The sequence below is a fragment of the Camellia sinensis genome, chromosome 2 (assembly GCF_055761805.1).
Source record: "Camellia sinensis isolate YWXY chromosome 2, ASM5576180v1, whole genome shotgun sequence".
NCBI lineage: Eukaryota > Viridiplantae > Streptophyta > Magnoliopsida > Ericales > Theaceae > Camellia > Camellia sinensis.
In genome coordinates this window covers 22475451-22498826 of record NC_138962.1, presented here as the reverse complement: position 1 = coordinate 22498826, position 23376 = coordinate 22475451, and the positions used below count along the sequence as shown (strand labels likewise).

Genomic DNA, 23376 nt, shown 5'->3' with positions numbered 1-23376 from the left:
CTATTTTTTTTAGTGTTGTTTTTTTTTCCTCAAATTTATAGCAATTTTTTTTCCCAAATCCATGTAAAAAAAAATAAAATTTTTATGAAAGCATCACTAAAACACATCTTCACAGACTAAAAACTACAAGATCATCCAAGTCATTAGGGGGTGATGGAGGGATCGTACCATTGGAGCATTTTTTTTCATGCTTTTCCGAGAAGAGTGAAGAAAAATTGCAATCAATAGAATTTCATTAATCCTCCCTTGAGGAAATGAAGCCACCTGTACAAGAAAAAAAGAACGGCTAGTTGCTATCAGCTACATTTAGGTAAAGCTACATAATACTCGGGAGAGTCGAGAGCGATTCCCAATATCCCTCACGTCGCGCGACTAGCTATTTTAATATTTTAAAGGGTGAATTATATTAATAGTTTTTATAATTTAAAATTTGTGTCATTTTAATTTTTGACTTTTCAATTGTAATATATTTGATCTTAAATTTTAAATTTTGTTTCAAATAAGGACAATTGAAGATATCATTAGATTTTTTAAGGGTAAAATCGTCAATTTAAAAAAATATAAACTAATTTGACAAAAATAAATGTCAAACAAATATTTTTAAATTTTTAAAAATTATTTCTACCCACTAAAAATAAAATTATGTAAAATTGATAAATCTTTTAGACATTTATTATTTTTTTTTACCAAATTAATTTTTATTATGTATTTGGATGATGATCATGTAAAATTAATTTTAAAAAATTAATCATGTAATTTTTATCAATTTTACATAGTTTTATAATTGGTGGATAAAAATAATTTTTTAAAAATTAAAAATATTTTTTTAACATTTATTTTTGTCAAATTAGTTTATATTTTATTAAATTGACGATTTTGGCTTTGAAATTAAAGAATGATATCTTCAATTGTCCTTATTTAGAACAAGAGTCAAAATTCAAGGTTAAATATGTCACAATTGAAAAGTCATGGACCAAAGTGACACGAATCCCAAACTATAGGAACTGTTAGTGTAATTTGTCATATTTTAAAATACTCAGTAAAGACGACAACAACAATGATGACAAAAAAATAAAAATAAAAAAAAAAACAACAAAAAATAGTTACTAAACAAAACTAATCTCAAACACACAAGATTAAATCTAACCCAAAAATATCCACTTACCACCACCAACATGCACTGCCTCATACCATCTCCAATGGTTCATTAAATTCATCGTTAAATTTGAATTTGGCGAAAAAGAATAGCTTTTTTGTTTCTAACAGTTTCATCAAAACGATATCAAATTGAGAATGAGTCAAATTTTTCACAAAACTGAGGATGCTGTTGCCTTTCAGCAAAACACTGCTCATTATCGTTATATACAAGATGACCCACCAAATGTCCCCCCGATGTCCTTTTGGATGAACACCTTCAGCAAAATTTTGTACAGATTTTACATTGGGAGGTCAACCCCCAAGATGACCCCTCAAACTTGAAAATGTGAGAAAAAAATATCAACAGTATACCTCAGTAACAAAGCTGAAGAAGAGATAAATAATCAGCCAAACAAACACATATAAATCTCCGTAATGATGTATAATCAAAAACCTAGATGTAAGAACTCTATTAAATTCGAAATCGATCAACCAATAACACTTTGTTTGATGCAAACATAGAGTCGATTTAGCTTCGTTGCCGACCAGACGATTGGGAGAGAGATTTTGACATAAAATTCCAAAGAAAATTTGTTTGGAAGTAGAGAGAGAGAGATTTTGGAAAGAGAATAGTAGATGTGATATGATTTTTGTATTGAAAGCTTCCAAACACAACACGACAGCCCCAACACAACACAATAACCCCAATTGTTTCATAATAAGTTTTTCATTTTTTGCATTGACTGGTCGACTAGCCGGTCGTCCGCCCAGTCGACTAGTGATTTGATGAAAATTCATATTCTTCCGTTATAGCATGCGATATCAAATAGAGAAAATCGTTTTTATTTTACTCAAATTTAATGAAAAGTCTGATGAACCGTTAGAGATGCTCTCAGATGAGAATGTCATCCCTGATAAAGCCTTTCAAATCAACACACCAAAAACCACACTGATTTCTAGGAACACAAGAATCAAATTCACAAAAGACCCAACAAAACAAATTGTGCCTGAGGTAATTTCATCATCAGCTATCATAGTTACCATACGGCTGCTTCACCTGCAGGCTACAGAATTACGAACTGTTCAAGAACAAACAAATCCATAACTAGTTAACATCAAATGTTCCAACTCGATTTCAGTAAAAACTATAAAAGTTCTGAAAATTCAACTCATAAATAGGAGGTTTCAACCAAACTAACACCCAGTTATTCTGAAAACCAAATAAGCAAATACTAGTAATCCTTAAGTGAAAAAGCATAAAATTACTTTCACCAATCAGTATCTCCTGGGAAAGCGGTCCATGAACCTTCCTGAGGGGCACTCGAATGCAAGGTGTCCTCTACCCCCACAATTGTGACAGATCATCAAAGGGCCCCCCATGCAATCTCGGCTCATATGACCAGGCTGCTGGCAACTCCGGCATATAATGTCTCGATAACCACCAATACGAGGCCCACCACCCCTCTCTTCAATAACATTGGACTTGGGGCATTCTCTAGCCACATGACCAGAAACATTACACAAGTTGCAGACGGGTTCATTCTGACATTCACGAGCAAGGTGACCTGTCTTCCTGCAGTTCTTGCACGCCTTGTCATTTGTACAGTCAACGGCAATGTGACCTTGCTTGAAGCAGTTATTGCACAACCTCATGTCGCCAGGTGGCACTGGGGGAGCTGTGCAGTCTCTAGCACGGTGTCCTGTCTTGCCACAGGTGTGGCAGATGCCCTCGTTTGGACAGTTCCCCGCCATGTGACCAGGTTCACGACAGTTCCAACAGAGCGATTTCGTGGTGCATTCTGATGCAATATGCCTGGTTTACATTTTCGAATGAGTGATTAACATAGAACTGTTAGCGGTGGCAGTGATTATGATGATGATGACGACGATGATGACAGTAAAAATGTAATTTGTAAAGATACATGGGCTTTGGGGGGGGGGGGGGGGGCAACGTTCACAAAGCAAGGGTGTGGAGTCCCTCAACCCACACCCACCGCGTGGCCATCCATCTGTACATAATTAAAACTGAGCTCAATTAACATTTTTGTGCCGCTCTAAAAGTTTATTAACCAATAACAGAGACTCCCCATGGACATGGACCAGGACCAGCAACAGCACCAGCACCAGCACCAGCACCAGCACCAGCACCCAGACACAAACAAATGAACAAAAGAAAAGTCCAACATCATGAGCATAGTTTTTAAAGGAACACTTAGGTGGCAAGGCATATGAAGGCATCAACTGAAGGTTTTGCTAGGGTTCAAGCGAGGCCAATTCAAAAAACCACATGCCAAGGCCCAAAGCACCTCAAAATATAGGATTCAAGCAATTTTAACAAAGCCTAAGAAGGATGATTGAAGCTCTGCTTCAAAATAAAGTTCTATGCTCTCCATCATAGAGGCCTCAACATTCAAGCAATGAAAGGTATGACATTATTACAGAAGTAATCAAATACATAATGAGTATCTAGCCTGGAAAACAGTCCAGAAAATGACTCCCACCCCCACCCAAAAGAATAAATATAAAAATAAAATAAGATTTTAACAGTAGACCACCCATTTCCTTCCCTATTAAAAATGCCTCGAGTTGCACAGGTAATTTATATTATACCCATCTACCAAGTTATAAGTCCAAGCTATTGTATGATAACCACATATTTGGTAGACCAAAAAATGACAATTAAGTTATAGTGCTAACAACAAATGCATAAATGAACAGAAGTTGCATTAAGCCTCTAGAGGCACCAAAAGAGCAGAGAATATCATGTACCCCTAATGCAAGAAGTGACAGGATTTTTTAAAGGAAAAATATCAAACAAGTCCTACTTTTCCAATAAAATTTACATTGAGTCTTATTAATGTTATATTGAGACGATTGATTATGTGTTAATATAACTCAATGGAAAATTTTCAAAGAAATAGTAGGACTAGTTTGATATTTTTCCCTTTTTTTTTAACCCCTCTGTAGAACTGCCACTACGGCATGCTAAAACAACACAAACTATAACATATTAATGGCAAGTGAACTCATGAAATAAAAAGGGATATGCAAGTCTAGAATTTGGAAGTGCTATCGGATGCATATGCGTTGGATTACCAAAAAGTGCATGACTAGAATTCTTACCCTGGAAAACCACAATTGTGACAGATTGCCACATTAGGGCATTCTCTGGCATAATGACCTGGCTGTTTGCAGTTTTTGCACAAATTGCTCTGGCTGGAATAAATCAAAAAACAATTATTGCTCAGAAAAAAATTGAACAGCATTGTAGAACTATGCATTCAAGAACCAAACTTTTGTAAAACTCCTTGCCTGATTCATCATATGCTGCAGATCACAGGTTTAAAAAAACAAACAGCATGACAGCAGCAAACAGAAGCAATTTTTTCACCTTCTTTTGGGCAAGTGATGAAATAAAGGACAGGTTCACAGTTAACAAAGACCAAAACAACATTAAAGCAACCTGACACCCTCTACTTCCCAAGAATCACAACTTTCCAGACCCCATCTCAAGGAAACAAAAATTTAGCACCAGTTTTTTGGTCGTTGTTTTTGTTTTTGTGTGTGTGCAAGCATTAAAATAAACACATAATATATATACACACACAATAAAAGATCTTAATATTTACAAAATTCAGAAAACATTAATACACATGGATTAACAGTAATGCTTCCATTAATTATTCAATTCAAAAGTGGTATTGCATAAAAATTTCTGTAGCCAAAATATGACATAGATAAACCATACAAGATGTTAACAGTAAAGCAATATTAACATGCACATAGCTTTTGAAGTTTTTAAACATGTTGCAAACACAGTTTGGATATTTGAAACCATGGACCTTGCAATAAGTATAGCAGTCATCTAGATATACTCTGGTATAGACAAGTAAATTCAAATATTTAAAAACAAGAAAACATAGCAATATTATGTTAGTATTCAGACACAACACCATGAGAAATCAATTTCAAAGGTCCTCATAGTCATATACAGAAGCGTCATTCGTCATATGTGTGAAATTTGTCATCTTCCATGACTATCTCTAGCAGACCTCACATGTAAGAGTTATTTTGCTTCCCAGCCGGCATATCTTTACACATAATAGTCAAATGGAGAAAAATAACAACCAACAAATGATTGAAACCTAAACCACCTGAAACCCCGCCGATCCCTCCTGTAAGGTGCATCACGATACGAATGCCGTACAGTACGGATCTTGCGATCCATTGGGCTCCTGCTCCTGCTCCTGCTGTCCGAGCTCATATTCAAAACTATTGCAATTGACAAAAGCACCACCGATCTGCAAAAACACCACCACCACCACCACCACCACAGCCGCTGCCTCCTCCCTGTCCACATTACAACCACATCCAAGACCATATCCATAAGTCCAAATAAAACTCCTACTTTCCCCTTCATATATAAAACACCAGAACCCCTACATTAAAGGACACGCGCTTTCTATATGCAAACCACCTTGCATCTATTTTTTATCACTATTCTTGGCAGCAAGAGATTGCTGACTTGAAAAGAACCCAATTCTTCTACCACATCCTTGGTAAGAAAATTTGAAAGTGGCATAAACTATTGGTAGTGCACGTGGTAAATCACATGGGAAAATCACAAGTATTTGAAGAAAAGCGTTTTACCTTGTATTATAGAAAGTGGCCTCATTGTTTTAAGAACATGCGTTCCACAAAAACGGTTTTGATCAAGATAAAGAATATAAAATTATATCGCAACCTTAAACTAATGAAAGCTCCTTCTATTCAAAATGCTCAATTCAAAAAATGGGGTAAAAACTAGGGCCTTGAGCTTTAAAAGCCAAAAAGACATGCAAATAATCAATTAGATGCTAAATTGCTTGCCTGCCTTTTTATATTATTTTTTTGTACAACATTTTGTTAAACCCGAGCTAATAGTTCTTTATCCCAAAGATAGATGAGATGGTTAAAATAAAAACCCCTAAAATCATCTCTTTCTCTTTCTCGGCATTGACAGGTACCAAAAATGTATACATTTAGGCTTCCTAAACTATGGTTGCTATGTCCATAATCATTGTTATTTGATTATTCTAATAGATTTATGTGCAGTGTAAGTCAATCGAGTTCTTGCGATATAAATATGTCTAATTAGGAGTACTACAAGACAAAAGCACAAGACAAAACGAAGTGAAGAAGCTCAAAGCTACAGTGCATATGTGAGCCCGGACACAGGTCGTGGTGAACCCAAGCGCACACCAATGTGTATATTGTCCATGTGAACTTGGGCATAGGTCGTGACGGGCATAGGTCGTGACGAGCACAGGCACACCCCTTGCAGAAGAGAGCTCTGAGTGAGCTCGAGAACAAGTCATGGTGAGCCTAGGCGCACGATACATGGAATTGGTATGAACTAAAGTGAAACACGTGAAATTTTGACTAAAAGTGGTGGCGTTGAAGAGAAAAGTACAATAGGACTTCTCAACTTGGTTTTGGGGTTTCGAATATTGTGCAAGAGACGGCTTGATGCTAGAGAGAAGTTTCTACCATCAATCCATGGCATTCTTCTCAACTATCGTGAATTCTACCTTCTCCATAAGCAACTAAACTCTCCTCTTAGGATCAAAAAGAAACCCTAGTCAAGTAACGTGTATTGATGTATTGATATTTTAGTTTTTATTTGATTTGGGTAATTGTTGTGTAACATTTTAAGATATTTTATTCAAGTAAAATTTTATCCAATTAATGTATTTGATTTCTGTTATTGAAAATACATGGTTATGCAATTGTTTTCTTTGTTTGTATACACACCATAAAATAAGTCATGCCTGAGGAAGACGAGTCATGCCACAAAACTAGTATTCTATTATAATAAAAATAACATTTTTTATTTTTCCAAAAATGCCCTATCACTTCCAATAACTTCCACATTGAATAACTCATTAGCATCTCCAGTGGTTGGACACATAAAGAGCTAGTTATTGCTATAATTTAGCAATGAATAGTGTTAAAATATTTAATTTTAGCAATTTTACTCCAATGATACAATGTAAAAAAATTTAACTTTTGACACAAAACATCAAATCGAAATGCTATATATGTGGATCCCTAGAGGAGAGAGAGATACACAAAGATTTTAACTATAGGTAAAACTTGTGCTATATGTTTACCTATAGGTAATATATAGCAAGTCATATGCCTTGAAAGTTTGGAAGCTTTTAAGGCAAAATGTAGCAATAGCAAGCCATATAGCACACCATTGGAGATGCTCTAACAGTTTCTATCATTCATCACCAAACATTCCAAAATAACTAAAACGATTTTCCTGATTAAAAAGTTTGAACAGCTGTTAAAAGGATTTCTCATTTATCAAACATTAATACAAACGCATCGCGTTTGCACCCACCGTTAATATATATCAATATTTACACATATAAATCTGTCAAATACATAAATTAGAAGATGGAACAATCAATTGATACATAACAGAGAACAGTTATTTCTCAATTTTTTTCGAGTAAGAACCGGGCCAAATCTCACGAAACAAACAGATCAGAACGCCTAATTTATCAATTCGAATAAAATTGAACCACAACCGAAATCGTAAAGAAAAAAACCCTAATAAACCAAATTGAAATCAGACTACGATTCAACCAATATATATATATATATATATATATAGAGAGAGAGAGAGAGAGAGAGAGAGAGAGAGGGAAGAACCTGGTGTGATGCCTTGGTAACTGTCGACCTTGAGCTAATTGTGGGTGCAGAGTTAGGGAGGGAGAGAGAGAGAGGGAGAGAGCGGATCGAACGAGACCGAGAAGAAAGCCGCCAGTCGCTGTATTATCTAATCTAAACCTAAAATCGCCCCCTTGTTAAATTCCGAACGGGTTTCAGGTCCGCTCTTTTGTTTTTTTCCTTTTTTTTCTTTTTGTCTTTTATCTATTTTATCAAAATAGCCTTATGAAGGCACCGTTTGGGAAGTGATTTTATGGATTTTTTTGACTATTTTAGCCGCAAAAGATAAAATAGACTATTTTAGTCACAATAAACAAAACATCATATTAAATCCATAATCATTATACTCTTTTCTCACAAAAAAAAGTCAAAAAAGTCAAAAAGTCAAAAAGTCAAAAAGCTAAAAATCCTTCCCAAACTAAGTTTTTTAGCCCAGACTAAAATAGTCAAAAAAATCAAAAAGTCAAAAAGTCAACCTTACTTCCCAAACCAAACCTAAGTTTGGCATCAAATATCAAATTTAAATTTGATAAAAAAAAAAATCTTAAAAAATAAGTTTCAATATTTTCATATTAAATAGGGGGAGAAGTAGATATTTTATCAAATAGATGGAAATTTTATCTTTTATAAAATTTAAATAATTATCGTTGGACCGGATGTGCACCGAATATAATTTAACAATTTTTTTGTTTATGACCAAATGACCATCAAGACATACGCCCAGACATCTTTCCGAACAACTGGAGATGTGAAAAAATATAATAAAAATTATAATTTTAATATTGGAATAAATGGTATTAAACCAAACTTTTTATCAATTTTTTACTCACATTTGATGAAATTTTTTATTTGACATTGAAGATGCTTTAAGTGATTGTTTAGGATGAACTAGACAAGTGCATTTATTTATTTTTTATTATAAAAAATATATATACAAAAAAATAAAGAGGTGATTTGACCTTAAAAAGATAAACAATATGATATTTTAGTATATTTCAAACAAGTTTAAACCTTTGTGGTTTATAGATTAAACTAAATGGAGGTAAGAAAAATCGAAAAAAACAGATCAAACAGGTTAAATTAAAACAAACCGACTATATTTGGTCGGTTTTTTTAATATGAATCAGTCTGTGCAATTTTTAAAATTAATTTTTTTCAATTTTTGATTTGGTACCAATTTAGGCACTTTGTGCACCGAATTAAACAAAAAACGATAGGAAGTTTTGCATATTAACCATACTAATATATGTTAATTGTTTATTTTTTCTTAAATATTTCAGGTTTGACAATAGATATTGGCAATGTGAGAAGTTGTTAGTTTGTCACTCATGTATACTTGAGTCAAGTTTTGCTACTATTATGCCTATATAGTTATATTAGATGTTTATATCGTTTCAATTTTTTGTTTTAGCTACACTTGATAAACATGTGATTTAATCTTATAGGGCGATAGCTTTAAATTTTGGTTTTGCTTTAGTATCAAGACTTTGGTTTTCAAATTATATTTTGTTTTTAATTCTATTTCAATAAAAACTTAAACACTTGGTATTTATTAATTCTTTAGTTTGTGTTTTTGTGAATGGTTAGATTGGATATTGAAGTAATGCATAAATAGGTAATTCAATATTTTTATATAAATTATTTACTGTACTACAAATTTAAGAAGTAACTACAATTTGGAAGGTTGTAAACCAAAAACTGCATCGAGCCGAATCGTTTGAATTAGTCCAGTTGGGTGCGGTTTAGTGAAAATTTCAATTTGTATCGATTCTCAATATAATAAAACCGATATTATCGGTTCGGTATAAAATTTCACCTAAACATCGATTGTCTCAAACCGATTACATCCCAACTAAAGTATATCTACAAATTTAAAAATGGCAAAAAACAAAGAAAAAATTCAATTAAAAAAAAGGGATAAATTATAAATATATTTATTGAAATTTGCTTAAAATACGGTTTCCTTATTGTGATTTTGGGAATTTATATAATTTCATAACAAACTGTTTCTTTTCTTAATAAATTATCAAATTAATTAATATTTTTTTAATGATATCAGTAATTTATTTCAATTAACATTTTAAAAAAAATTATCATTTGTATAAGAGAGCAGTTAGAAATTTTATTTTTTATGTTAATTTTATTGAAAAAATATTATAATAAGAAAGTATTTGTAATTTTTGAAACTATAAAAATAATTTATATTTTAAGTAAATCTTAAGAGATCTATTTATATTTTATCCAAAAGAAAAAAAAGAAAGAAGGTTGAATAATAGCTAACAAAAATAAATTCCCAAACCAAATGAAGTTGGGCCAAGAGACATTTATGAGGCTGCATGTAAATGATGCTGGGCCGAGAGACACTTATGAAGCTTTGAGTAAGCTAAAAAACTATGGGTGGACATCTTTATTTCAAAACACAACTCTCCACTTCAAATGAACCTTAAACTTAGAGTTATTTTAGAAAGATGATTAAAAGTCATCTTTTTAACTTTTAATTCATTTTTAGTTGCATCGTTTCTCACAATTTTTATATTGTTTTTTCAAAAAATAAAAGTCAAAAAACTAATTTTTAACTATCTTTCCAAAATAACCCTTACCCACCATGACGACGACGATATGAGATAAGACTAAACATTATTACAAAATTTCATAGCCCATGTTCCGACCCAAACCAAGCCCAGCCAGATCCATGATCCTTAGCCCAAGCTCGAGGACGGCATAAAAATCAAAAATCGAGTTTCATATTTCCTGAACATTTTTTACATTGATAAAATAAAATAAAATATATTAAATTTTCAAATCAAACTTAGACTTGGTTTGGAATAGCCTACAAAAGTTAAAAAATCAAAAAATTCATACTATTTTAGGGAAGCAAGCTTAGAAGGCAAAATTATTATTTTTCCATTTGAATTCAACTACTTAAAAGCCAAAAAGTCAACAAAGTAGAATGGTCATTTTGATTTTACTGTAATATTTTATTATATATCTTTTCGTAAAAAGTCAAAAAATTATTCAAAATATATATATTTTTCTCTACATTTTTAGCTAAAATATTCAACTCGTCCGCTACAAATGTGTAAGTTTCGACCAAGCTCACGAGTGGTTGGTTGTGGGCTTATCTAAAACACTCTCCAACATGGTGGCAATAATGCAGAGTTTGTTTGAACTTTTTCGAGTTAATTTATAATTTTTTAGTTTTAAAAAAATTATTTTGAACTGTTTAGTTAAATTTATTTTAAATAGTTTCTAATTCTAATAATTTATTTTAATTAAAAAAAATTGATTCTGAGAAACTGCTCACTCCTTATTTTTAATTATCAACTTGTGCTGTGGACATGTTAATTTACGGTTATGCTCTTAGATTTTTTTTATCTTTTATTTTTTTTAAAATAGAAAAAGACCTAAATAGACTATAAATTATTATTATTATTTTTTATGAGAAATGTACACAAACAGTGAATAACAAAAAAATAAAAATTAATTAAAAAAATTTCTTTACAGCTTATTTAACAAAAACTATTCAACAACTTAAATTTATAATATAATTATACCAAACAAATTAATAATTTCTGATTAAAATCATAATTTTTAATTTATTAAATTATAATCTATAATTTATTTTAATAATTACGACAAACGAGCACGATCACAGATGAGATGAAAGGAATCAAATTTTGCTTGTGACTAGGGCAAGGCAGCCCACTCCACAAAAAGACTACCCTGACAATATATCTATTTATTTGAACTTTGCACCCATTTCCAGCTATAAGAAGGCCATATGAGGTTCCACAGGGGTCCACTCAGCCTAACTGCCAACCAACCAGTTACGGAAATCACCTGCCACACTCACAAGCACACAAAAGGATGAGTTATAAATAAACAAGTTTTCTTGCAAAATATTCCCTTGGTCTTTTTTTTTTTGGCTTCAAATTTTAATTAATTTTTTTAAAAAAATATTTAATTTAGATGCATTTTAGAAAGTTTCCCCCCCCAATCCAAATATATTTCTCTAGTTAGGGAGAAACAGTAAAAAATAACCCCCCCCCCCCCAAAAAAAACATTTAGAAGTTGAGGCTCCAAAATTATTGATGGTGCTGAAATTGGGCCATAGAGCTTGATGACAATCAAATTTGTATAATTCCAATATGATTCGATAACTTGCAAGAGAATGAGTCTTCGGGGGCATCTATGTGATGTCAATCAAAGACCATCCGATACCTTAGTTAGATGTGTAGATGTAGAGAGAGAGAGAGAGTAGAAATGAAGAGCTTATAATTTTGGGTATGTGGGGATATATTTTTAGGGTTGTTCACGTAGTTAAGGCGGTTGCCGAAGTGCCACATGGATGAGTCATGTTGCCGAGATTAGTGTGGTGTAGTCAATATGTGATACGGCAATATCGGAATCCAAGATATTCTAATAGAGGATAAGAATTCTTGATAGTTTGAGGCTCTCTGTTTGGATAGAGATGAGACTCTTTAGAGAGTTTATTCTTATCTGATAGAGTAGTTCGATATGAATGTGATCCTAACAAAGGGATAGAGTCCTATGAAATGATACTTCTAGAATATGAAGGCACGGGTCATTAGTAAGTAATCTTTGTAGGTCTAAGGTACGCTTCAATTGAGAGTTGTTTTACTTGAGTTGATATCTTGTGAGATTCATGATTAACTTAATCGCTCTCGAGTAGACGAGCTACAATAGTATTTGTTATTTTCTTGTGCTTAAGTATTGGGTTTAATCTATTATGTCGTATGCTCTCTAGCTAAACTCTTTAGATCTCGATTAGGAAATCTAATTTAGTTGTAAAATCAAAATTCAACACCCACAAGATGCATACCTTGACATTTTTATAGAAAGTTTTTATCTTGAACCATTAATGCCAGTGAGCCTCAATCTTGCTAGAGCATAGACCATATAAGTTGATCTACTAAACATGAACCTTAACTTATCTCGTACATAGCCTCGGTAAAAAGAGAAGAATGATAAAGGGCATATAACTCACTTCCAATATACCAAAATTCCTTTGTTGGATTGTCCATTGTGATTAGTGTTCCACACCCCTCTTTTTATATGAGATGAAAAGCTTCAATTGGTCTAGCACAACACTTTCTAAAATTTCACATATACATAATTACTTGCAAATCACGTATATAAATTAACCGAGTGTATTTCGTTGTAAAAATGAAACCACAAATTAAAAAAAGAAAAAGAAAAAGAAAAAAGGATTCAACGCTTAATCCTAAACCAATGAAGCCATATCCAACCACCAAACCTATCTTTCAACAGAAAGTAACCACTACCAACACTAGTAGCAGTTAATACATACGAACTGGCCCACCAAAAAGCCACACACACACACCCCGATGAAAGATAGAATTGTTGAGTGAGCAGCGGCAGTAGTGGTAGTGGCCTCACATTTCCATTGCATGTGAATTATTAACTGATACTGCCAGTGGTGTCGGCGCTCATTCGCTCCCTCCCCCAATTCATTTATCAACACAAAAATTAATTACAATATTTGAAACATAATAATACATACAAAGAAATAAAATTTTGCATAATTTCTTAAAAAAATTTATATTTTATTTGGTGTGAATACTGTCACATTCTTTTTTTTGGTAATGCTCTTCCCCTCATGGAACAATTACATCAAATAATTGTTAAATGGTATAAAATTATTCAACATCACTAAGCATTTTCTTTATTTATCTAATTTCTCTTCAATTATCAAAACATCTAAAAATTTAAATTTAAAATTGAACATGTAGCTCATTTGCACTACTAGTCTATATATATACTTACACAATTGAGCGATTCACAGGAAAAAAAAAAAAAAAAAGAAGAAGAAAAAAAATCAATATTTCTTAGTCCTAATCACTTGTTTGCATTATTGCTAAACATGAGAGAAATATTTCTTGCACAACATTTTGAATCTCTTCAAAATTAGAGAGATTGGGAGAGAAAAAAGAAATGTAAAGATTATTGATTTTGTACATTACAAAAGTTGTCAATCTATTTACAAAGAAATAAAAACATAATCAAATAAGATTGAAGAGAAACTACTATCTTTATTTTATTTTATTTTCAACTTAACCAAATAAAAATAAGAGAAATTATAATTATTTTTTTTTTCTCATAACTTAACAAATAATTTCATTTATTTTCTCTCCTAAATATTTAAATATAGTGTTAATATCTAATTGTGACTATTTTATTCAACATGTATTTTTTATTATTTCGAGAGTATCACACTATTTGTTACAAAATTAATTTATAATTTACTACACAACTAATTTGAAGAAATTTTTTAAAAGTAAAAAAAATAACCTATATTGATTATTATAAATTTATAATAAACTCCACTCAACAAAAGCATTAGAGTTATGTTAAGGATTCTAAATAAATTATCAAATTTTTTACCAAATCTCTTATATGAGTATGAGAATTTGGGTAGGTCCCACATCTATGTAAGAGATTTGGTAAAAAATTTGATAAGGAAAATATTATAGATTCCAAAATTTCTACAAAAAAAATGATTAAATGTCTCACATGACTGTAGGGTCCACAAAATTATAGACCCCACACATATATCAGTCATTTAATCATTTATTTAATAAAAAATTTGACAAAAATGCTAGAGGCTCCAAAAATTGTACCAAAAGTTTTACCAAATATCTTGTGGACCCACACAATGTGGGTCCCACACCCATGTGAGACATTTGATAAAATTTTTGATAAAATATTTAGGGTCTCTAACATTACTCAAAATTTAATACCCCTAATATTACCTGTTTGTTAATTTATTTAGAATTTATACCATTCTCCAAAACATTATGCCTATCTCCCTCCCGTGATGCCCCAATGTGGCAACCAAAAACAACAAAAAGCCACCACACCACACCCCACTGTTCGCTTCCCCTCCCGCATAAAAACAACCCCAAAAAACTTCACAACACACCCACTTCCCAATCCCCCAAAACCAAAACAATGAAACTCTCATCTCCTCTCCACCTTCTCAAATCCTCACTCATTCTTCTTCTTCTGCAATTACCTCTCAATGATTCAAGCTACCACGAATACTCACTAGCACTCTCAAAATCCATACTCTTCTTCGAGGGCCAGAGGTCCGGATTTTTGCCGAACGGTCAGAGAATTATTTGGAGATCGAATTCCGGACTTGGCGACGGTTGGACGGTGAACGCCGACTTGACGGGCGGTTATTACGATGCCGGCGATAACGTCAAGTTCGGTTTTCCGATGGCGTTTACCTCCACAATGTTGGCTTGGAGCGTGATCGAGTTCGGCGATTCGATGCCCAACGGCGAGTTGAGGAACGCGCTGGTCGCGACTCGTTGGGTCTCTGATTATCTTCTCAAGACGGTTTCTCAGCTTCCCAACCGAATTTTTGTGCAGGTAATGTTAGTAATGGTAGGGGTGTTTTCGTAGTTTTGGTAGTTGGGATGAGGGGCAAAATTGGTAATGATTGAGTGTGACGCTTCGATATTCTTTTTTTGGAACTTTTATTTTCATACCTCACTTTTTTATCACAACAGGATTCCCTGTTGGGTTTGGTTTTAAATTTTATTTTAAAAATTTTGAATTCTGAATTTTTCGTATTTTGTAAATATTTTTTTCAATTTTTTTTGTTTATAATTTTTAGATGAATAATTAAAAATTAAAATATTAGAGAAAGAATTTTAAAAAATTCAATAAATATAAAAAATACGTAAAAGTACTCAATTTTTATATATATTTTTTGTGTTTAGTGATATTTTTTTAAAAATAAATCACAAATATTTAATATTTTTAATGTTTAAGTGCATCATCTAAAAATTAAAAGAAATACATAAAAATACAAAAATTCAAAAATTCAAAAACTATATTTAGAGTATATAAGTTTTTTTATTTTTTATTTTTTATGATTCAACTACATATTTTTGTTAAAATTTTAGCAACCATATTTTTTGTTTGAATTCTCATTTCTATATCATTAATTTTCATTTGAGAATTGATTTTCAAATTATAAAATTTTCTTGAGAAAATAATATAAGAGCTAAGGATAGAAAATAGTACGTGTCCGTGACATGAGAGACGTCGCTTTTCCTCTATAGATTAGACCAACTAATCCGCAAGGGAGTGAGAATGGGAAAACGAGTGAGATCCTTTTTGAAACTCAACAATTTTTAAAGCGATCCATATTATTTATGTATGTATAAGATTTATTTATATGTATGTGTGACTCACATTATAACTGATGTGGATCGCTTTAAAATTTATGAGTTCTCAAAAAAAAAAAAATCTCTATCATTTTATGGGTAAAATCCACGTCATCATAAATCGTATGAATTACTTTCGAGGTTGTTGGGTCTATCATTGTTGAGGGAGAATGGCAGTGTGGTTCTGTTTGAGTCCACGGATGTTGCTGGGTTTGACACTTTTGGTCCCACCAGTTGTTCTCACAGATAATAAATCTAGCGGTAGCTCAATTTTCGAAATGTGCCTTTATTTTGCTGTCGTTTAACAAAAAAAAATTTAGTTTAGCTTTTTGATGTTGAGACTTTTTTAAGTTGGAATTAAAAATTTTATTTGAGAAGAATTTTTTTTTTTTTTTTTTTGACTTTTTTTAAGAGAAAAATTAAAATGATTATGATTTGAATATGACATTTTGTTTTATTAATTTATTTAGTCTATTTCATATTTTTTTTGTACTTTTTTAATCCCAACTTGCATTATGTGTCCATTTTTTTAGTAAAATTGTATTGATTTATGTATTTTTTGTGTCCAATTTTTATTTATTTTTGATATCTTGAATCCATGGTGATGAATAGTCTATCTAGGTTTTCAAGTTAAATAATTAACTAAAAACACGGTTAAAAAAAAAGAGAGAGAAAATAACAGAGTCCAATTTCCCAAACGATCCCTAAAACCAATGAGCAAGTTGTTATTTTATGAACTTTTCTTGAGATTTTATGCTCAGTTTGTTTGTCCTTATTGTGATGAATAATATTATATGTATCAATTAGTATATTAATTAATGTACTAATTGATAATGTATCATAATTTTAGAGGTTTTGAATTTTGTACTGCTTTTAACATTAACTATTTATTTAATAGTGATAAATTTGTTACATTAAACTATGATTTAATGATTGAGTTATGTTAGGGACCCTAAGTAAATTATTAAATAAATTATCAAACCTCTCACATGGGTGTAGGATCCACATACGAAGACCCACACAAATCACATGGGTGTGACGTACACATGTGAGAGGTTCGATAATTTATTTGGGATCAATAACATTTTCCTTAATGATTTATTAGCAATAAGTTTGTAACTGATGCATGAAGAGTAATCTTAGAATCATTCATTATGGCCCTGTTTGGTACAGCTTAATTTCAGCTTATTTCAGCTTTCAGCTTAATTTAAGCTATTTTGATGTGTTTGGTTTAGCTTATAGCTTATAGCTTATAGCTTTGTGGAAGTCAGAAAACAGCTTATTCTTTGAGTGGGGCAGGAGATGCTTTAAGAATAAGCTGGAAATCAGCTTAAGCTGAAAGTTATAAGCTATAAGCTGTTTAGGCATAAGCTATAAGCACTTTTCCACAGTTCTACCAAACAGGGCCTATGTTTGGTTTCAGAAAATTGAATCAATTTTTTATTTTCTATATATTTTTATTTTTAATGAACTTTTTTAATATTGTACACAATTTTTTTATTTTTTAAATATACCTAATCTAAATACGTTTAAATTTTATAATATTTGTAAATTTTTTTAAAAAAAAAAATCAGTAAATACAAAAAATATAAAAAAAATACAAAAATTCAATATATTTTCGTATTTTGTTGTATTTAATTAATTTTTTAAAGATTTCTGTTCAATTTTTTACTTTTTAAGTATATTAAGATTAAGTAAATCTAAAAATCAAAAAATATCTGATTGAAATATTTTAAAAATCATTAAAAATATAAAAATGAATTGAAAATTCAAAAAACTATTATTGATATATATATATATATCACAGTTTGCTGTAGTAATATGGGTGTATGGCCCTTTTTTTTTTATTAATTTTTTTTTTCCCCTTTCAATTTAGGACTTTGTTTTATAGTGTTGGTGTAGCTTCTTTTGCATTTAAATTATGAGAAAAATAACTTCGATATTTTTTTTTGTTGAAAAAATTGACTTTTGGGTAGATAGATGAGTAATGGTTTTATACATATTGTATCGATCTTGTAATAATTTGCACCAAATTCGGCCTTAACACAAGTACATAGGATAACATGATTTAAGCACGGGCTTGTGGAAACATATTGATGAAGTCTTTTGTTGGGTTTAGATATTGAATTTATAAAAATAAAAGCAGGGTTTGGCCAAGTTTTTGGACTCCTCTTATGAGTTGTGAAGCTTAAGTTCGAGCCCTTATCAATTCATCATTATGCCTCTTCCTAAATAAATTATATAAATTGCTTTGAGAATTGATTATTTTAATTAATTATTTTTAGTTTTTAATGAAAAAAACGTATAGAAAAATAGAGAGAGTAATTGATTTTTTTTTACTATTTTAATCTATTGTCAAAACTTGTTTTTTTTCTTTCTTCATTTCGCTAATTTTAAATCCAAACACAACTAGAATCAATCACCGGTTACTAGACTACAAAATTTTTTAGAGGTTGTTTATACTTTAGAGGATGGATGAGGTGATTATGATTCCAGTACCTTTAGTCATGGGTTATCCCTCGTACTAGTACATACTGGCCACAAACACAGTTAGTTCATCAGAGTATCCACAATGGAGCTGTTGGTGTCAATTGTTAATTTCTGGCTAACAAAGTTTGTTGTTTGATGTTGCAGTGGAGCTGCTAACAGCAGCGTTGACACACTTTGTCAGTGTCAAATGTTAGAAAGTATGTTAACTGCAGCGAGCGTTTTAACCAGCGAAGGGAGAGAGGAGTGTTCTTGGGGAAAGTCTGCCCGGACGTCCTCCCGGAACTCCCCCCGGACGTCCGGTCGGAAGTCCACCCCAACGTCTATATATTTTGGTCTGACCGGTTGACCGGTCAACGGCAATATATATATATATATTTTTTTACTTGTTGAGATTTTTTTTGGGCTTGAAATTTAATTTTGGACTTGAAATTTTGATTACACTAAATTATTTATTTATTATATATACATATATATATGTATATTCTTAACACACTCCTTAACACATTCATTGTATCACCATTTATTACTATTTATTTACTAAATTAACAAACTATTAACATATATTTTTGGATCTCACTTTTAATATTTTTTTGTTATATAACACAGTTTAACACATCCATTGTGGATGCCCTCAGTCACTGGTCACTAGTCACTAGACTACTATATTGGCAACGTCTATGATTGGCCTGCCTTTGGGTATGTCCCGTGAAGTCCTTCATCAACTTGTCCTTTCCTCAGTATGATCCAATCACAATCACAGTTCTCTTTTGGTGACTAAACATGTCTTAGTGTGATTCTTCTCCAAGAAAATGTCAAGTGGTCAAAGACATTTGATTTTTTTAAGTGGTTGAGCTTTATTTTTATTTTTAATTTGCACAGGTTGGGGACCCAGTTATAGACCATAATTGCTGGGAAAGGCCTGAAGACATGGACACAGCAAGGACTGTTTATGCAGTGGATGCACCGAATCCGGCCTCCGATGTTGCCGGTGAGACAGCGGCAGCTCTGGCAGCTTCGTCAATGGCATTTCGTTCGTCGGATCCTGGGTACTCAGAAACACTGTTTAGGACGGCTGTTAAAGCATTTGAATTTGCAGACAATTACAGGGGGGCTTACAGCGATAATTCGAATATTAGAGATGGTGTATGCCCATTTTACTGTGATTTTGATGGCTATCAGGCAAGCATTCCTCTGTTTAATACTATACAATAGAACAACTCATACATCAAAATTGTATTGCACTACTTCGAAATTTTATGTAGTGTAGTTGAGTAATAATAATTCCTGCCTGTTACAATTTTTACTGCACAATAACACAGACATAAAATCAACTATGCACAAAAAATAATATTTTTTATTCATATCAGATAGTGAAGCGTGCTCTACAAGAAGGTGCTCTACTTGCATTGTTTATGATCGGTCATATAGTTGATATTCATTATATAATTTTTTTAGGAGTGTTTTTTTGTATTATTTTTTATTTTCTCACGCTATACTTTGGATTTATATTCTTAACTCATTTAATGAAGGAATAATTATACCTTAGCCCTGGAGGATAAACAAACTTGTCATGTAAAATAAAAAATTAAAAGTGCAACAAAATAGAAGGGAAGTTTAAAGTAGCATTTTGTATTTTGGTCCATTCATTCATTATGTTAATTCACGAACAATATAAAACACAAATGCCTAGGAATCAACTAGGATTCGATTTCCCTCCTTATATGTTATAGTACTTAAAGTAATAGGATGATTAGTTGAGACCAGTTTTAGTGGGACATTGGTCCATCTTGTGATTGTGTAATCTAATTAGATTGTTTTCGGATTTGTTTGTTTGTTTGTTTGTATGCTTCTTTATCTATTATTCAATTGGGATGTGGGTTTTGGGTTTGGTAGGACGAGTTGCTGTGGGGAGCAGCGTGGCTGAGGAGGGCCTCTCAGAATGATTCTTACCTTAATTATTTACAAAACAATGGCAAAACACTTGGTGCTGATGACAATATTAATGAGTTCGGATGGGACAACAAGCATGCTGGCCTAAACGTCCTGGTGTCTAAGGTTAGATATATGCTCTTCATTGTCATAAAACACTCCTTGTTTTTCACTTATTATTACGATTGTTTCAAACCAATTTTAATTGCTACACCTTCAAATTACCAACCAGTTTTAATTGCTGCACCGATACTCAGAGTTGGGATTTTTTGTTTCAAAAAAAAAGCGAGGGTAGTGTTATTCTTACTCATCTTTTTCATCAAATACACTATTTTTTTGTCCTGTTGTAGCTTTAGTGGAAATGACAAAATTATCCTTCTTAGGTGATGAAAGAAGAGGAAATGTAAAAAATTGAGGGATGGACTATTTAGGTAGTTGATACAGAGTGTAAAAACTTTGTTGCAACCCTGTCGAATAAAAATAAAGTGCAAAAGCCATGTATAATCAGAACAACACAATCGAGTAAGAGTGAGAACAGCATCAGCCAAAATTAATTAAATATAATATCGCATAGTTTTGGGTCAATAAGAGAGGGCAATATGAACTTTTTGAAAAAAGATAATTACATCTCGTATACTAACACTAGATTATTAATAGAATTATGCTAAAAGTAAAAATAACTATTATATATGCCTTCTTTCTTTTCTCATCTTATATCGATTCGACCACCCAACAAACATCATATACTACATGTAAACATTTTTCATAATTCGTTATCTGGAGGAATAATTTCACTATTCACTAGCCGGAGCACAATTAAAGTCCAGACAAAATTCTGTGTGGACTGACTCCAAAAAATTATTTGCACCTGTATGTAAATATAATGTTTATTGAGAAAAAATTTAATAAACTTCATTCCATGTCAAATATATATATATTTTTTCCTTGTAAAAGTAATTAGCTATAACTCTTGTACATTTAGTCAATTGACTCCAATGTTAAAACAGAGAAGAGAAAAAATAAAATAAAATAAATAGAGGTGCATCATTGTAAGATTGACATGAACATGAACATGAACATGAACACAGGAAGTGATAGAAGGCAACATGTACTCACTCCAATCATACAAGTCCTCAGCCGATAGCTTCATGTGCGCCCTCGTACCCAACTCTGACTCCTCCCACATTGAATACACCCCGGGTGGCCTCATCTACAAACCGGGTGGCAGCAACTTACAACACGCCACCACAATCACGTTCCTCCTCCTCGTCTACGCCAACTACCTTGACCGATCATCGCAAGCTGTCAATTGTGGCAGCGTCACTGCCACTCCCACACTGCTCCGACAAATTGCCAAACGACAAGTGGATTACATCCTAGGTGACAATCCTAAGGGCTTGTCATACATGGTTGGGTACAGTAATTATTATCCACTACGCATTCATCACCGCGGCTCATCAATACCGTCCATCAAGGATCATGGAGAGTTCGTTGGGTGTAAGGATGGATCTGTGTACTTCAACTCATCCGATCCTAACCCAAATTTGCTGGATGGGGCTGTTGTGGGTGGTCCTGGAGAGGATGATGCTTATGAGGATGATAGAGTCGATTTTAGGAAATCTGAGCCGACCACGTATATTAATGCACCGTTTGTTGGTGCACTTGCTTATTTTGCTGCTAACCCGGATCATAGTTAGCAGATTTGAAGGGAAAAAAAAAAAAAAAATAGGCCAAAAAATCCCAAACAAAAAATTGTTCCCAAAACAGAGGCATTGGATTTGTATATAATTTGACATTGGCATTTAAGATTAGTGGAAAAAAGGTCTCTCATCTTGTGCTAAAAGCGAAGAGGGAAGAGGCTTAAGCTTGGGGCATTTTGTTTTGTGTTTTATTTATTTATTTATTTGATTAGAATTTGTCATTCTTTTTTGTTATAATCAGTACAGAGAAATAGAAGAAATGAAAGCTGCATTGCGTAAACATCATATTTAGGGGTTGTTTGAGATATTCTAAATAAGTGTATTTTTTAACTTTTTAAGAAATATAAGTTCGGTTTAAAATGATGTGATAGAGAAGTAATGTGACTTAAATAACATGATGTGACTTAAATAGGATAATGACTTTTGACTTTTTCAAAAGATGCCAAACTAAGCCTTAGTAAAAAATGTCACATCCACCAAATCAACCCTTCATTTTTATTTTATATTTTTTTTTTAAAAAAAAAAAAAGAGAATTAGCACACATAATTTCAACCAATGTTTTAAAAATTGGACCAGTGAGTGGACTGGAAAAGGGATCAGATGCATGGGTTACCGGTTCAACTGTCGGGTTAAACCAGAATCGAACTATGACATAATAAATATATTAAAATTATATTTAAATAAAAATATAAGTAATAAGATTATAAATTAAAAATATTAAATTATCTTAAATATTTTTCCTAATTTTTTTTTTATTAAAAAATATAATAATATATTTTAACTGTCGAACCTTGACTGATCAACAATTCAACTGTCGAACCAGCTGGTCCAGTTTTCAAAAACATGATTTCAACCATCAAAGGTCAATCTATAAATTGTGTGATGGTAGTTGTACAATTGATGGTTACCTTACCTGTATGAATATTTATCTGCTTTTACCAGCACTTTTGGTATAAAGTCTTAAACGGGTCAACAAGAAGTGGTTGGGTTTGGCTCACCACGTTAATATTTAATTTCATCTGATTCGGTAATCAGATTAGTTATGGCAATAATTTTATGTATTACATAACTAAACCATGATTCTAAAAGTAAAAATTTTTATACGTGCAGTTCATTCAGACCAACTTGTCTCTAATTATTTTATTGTCTCATTATTTTTACTAATTAAATTTTAAAAT

At 32.0% G+C, this 23376-nt stretch overlaps 2 protein-coding genes across 2 annotated transcripts; one reads left to right on the top strand and one right to left on the bottom strand.

The window, feature by feature from the left end:
• Nucleotides 1-2090: 2090 nt before the first annotated feature.
• LOC114304570 (uncharacterized) lies at nt 2091-8059 on the bottom strand. The gene is made up of 4 exons (XM_028249752.2): nt 7840-8059; nt 5292-5487; nt 4261-4353; nt 2091-2950 (listed from the first exon to the last, which is right to left on the bottom strand). The coding sequence occupies exons 2-4, from the start codon at nt 5399-5401 to the stop codon at nt 2413-2415; spliced, it is 741 nt and encodes a 246-aa protein (XP_028105553.2). The 5' UTR covers nt 5402-5487; nt 7840-8059; the 3' UTR covers nt 2091-2412.
• A 6644-nt stretch (nt 8060-14703) lies between these two features.
• Nucleotides 14704-22478, top strand: LOC114304484 (endoglucanase 24). Its single transcript, XM_028249670.2, has 4 exons — nt 14704-15276; nt 19449-19748; nt 20463-20624; nt 21587-22478. Exons 1-4 carry the CDS (start codon nt 14725-14727, stop codon nt 22193-22195), a joined length of 1623 nt encoding a protein of 540 aa, XP_028105471.2. The 5' UTR covers nt 14704-14724; the 3' UTR covers nt 22196-22478.
• The last annotated feature ends 898 nt before the right edge of the window (nt 22479-23376 follow it).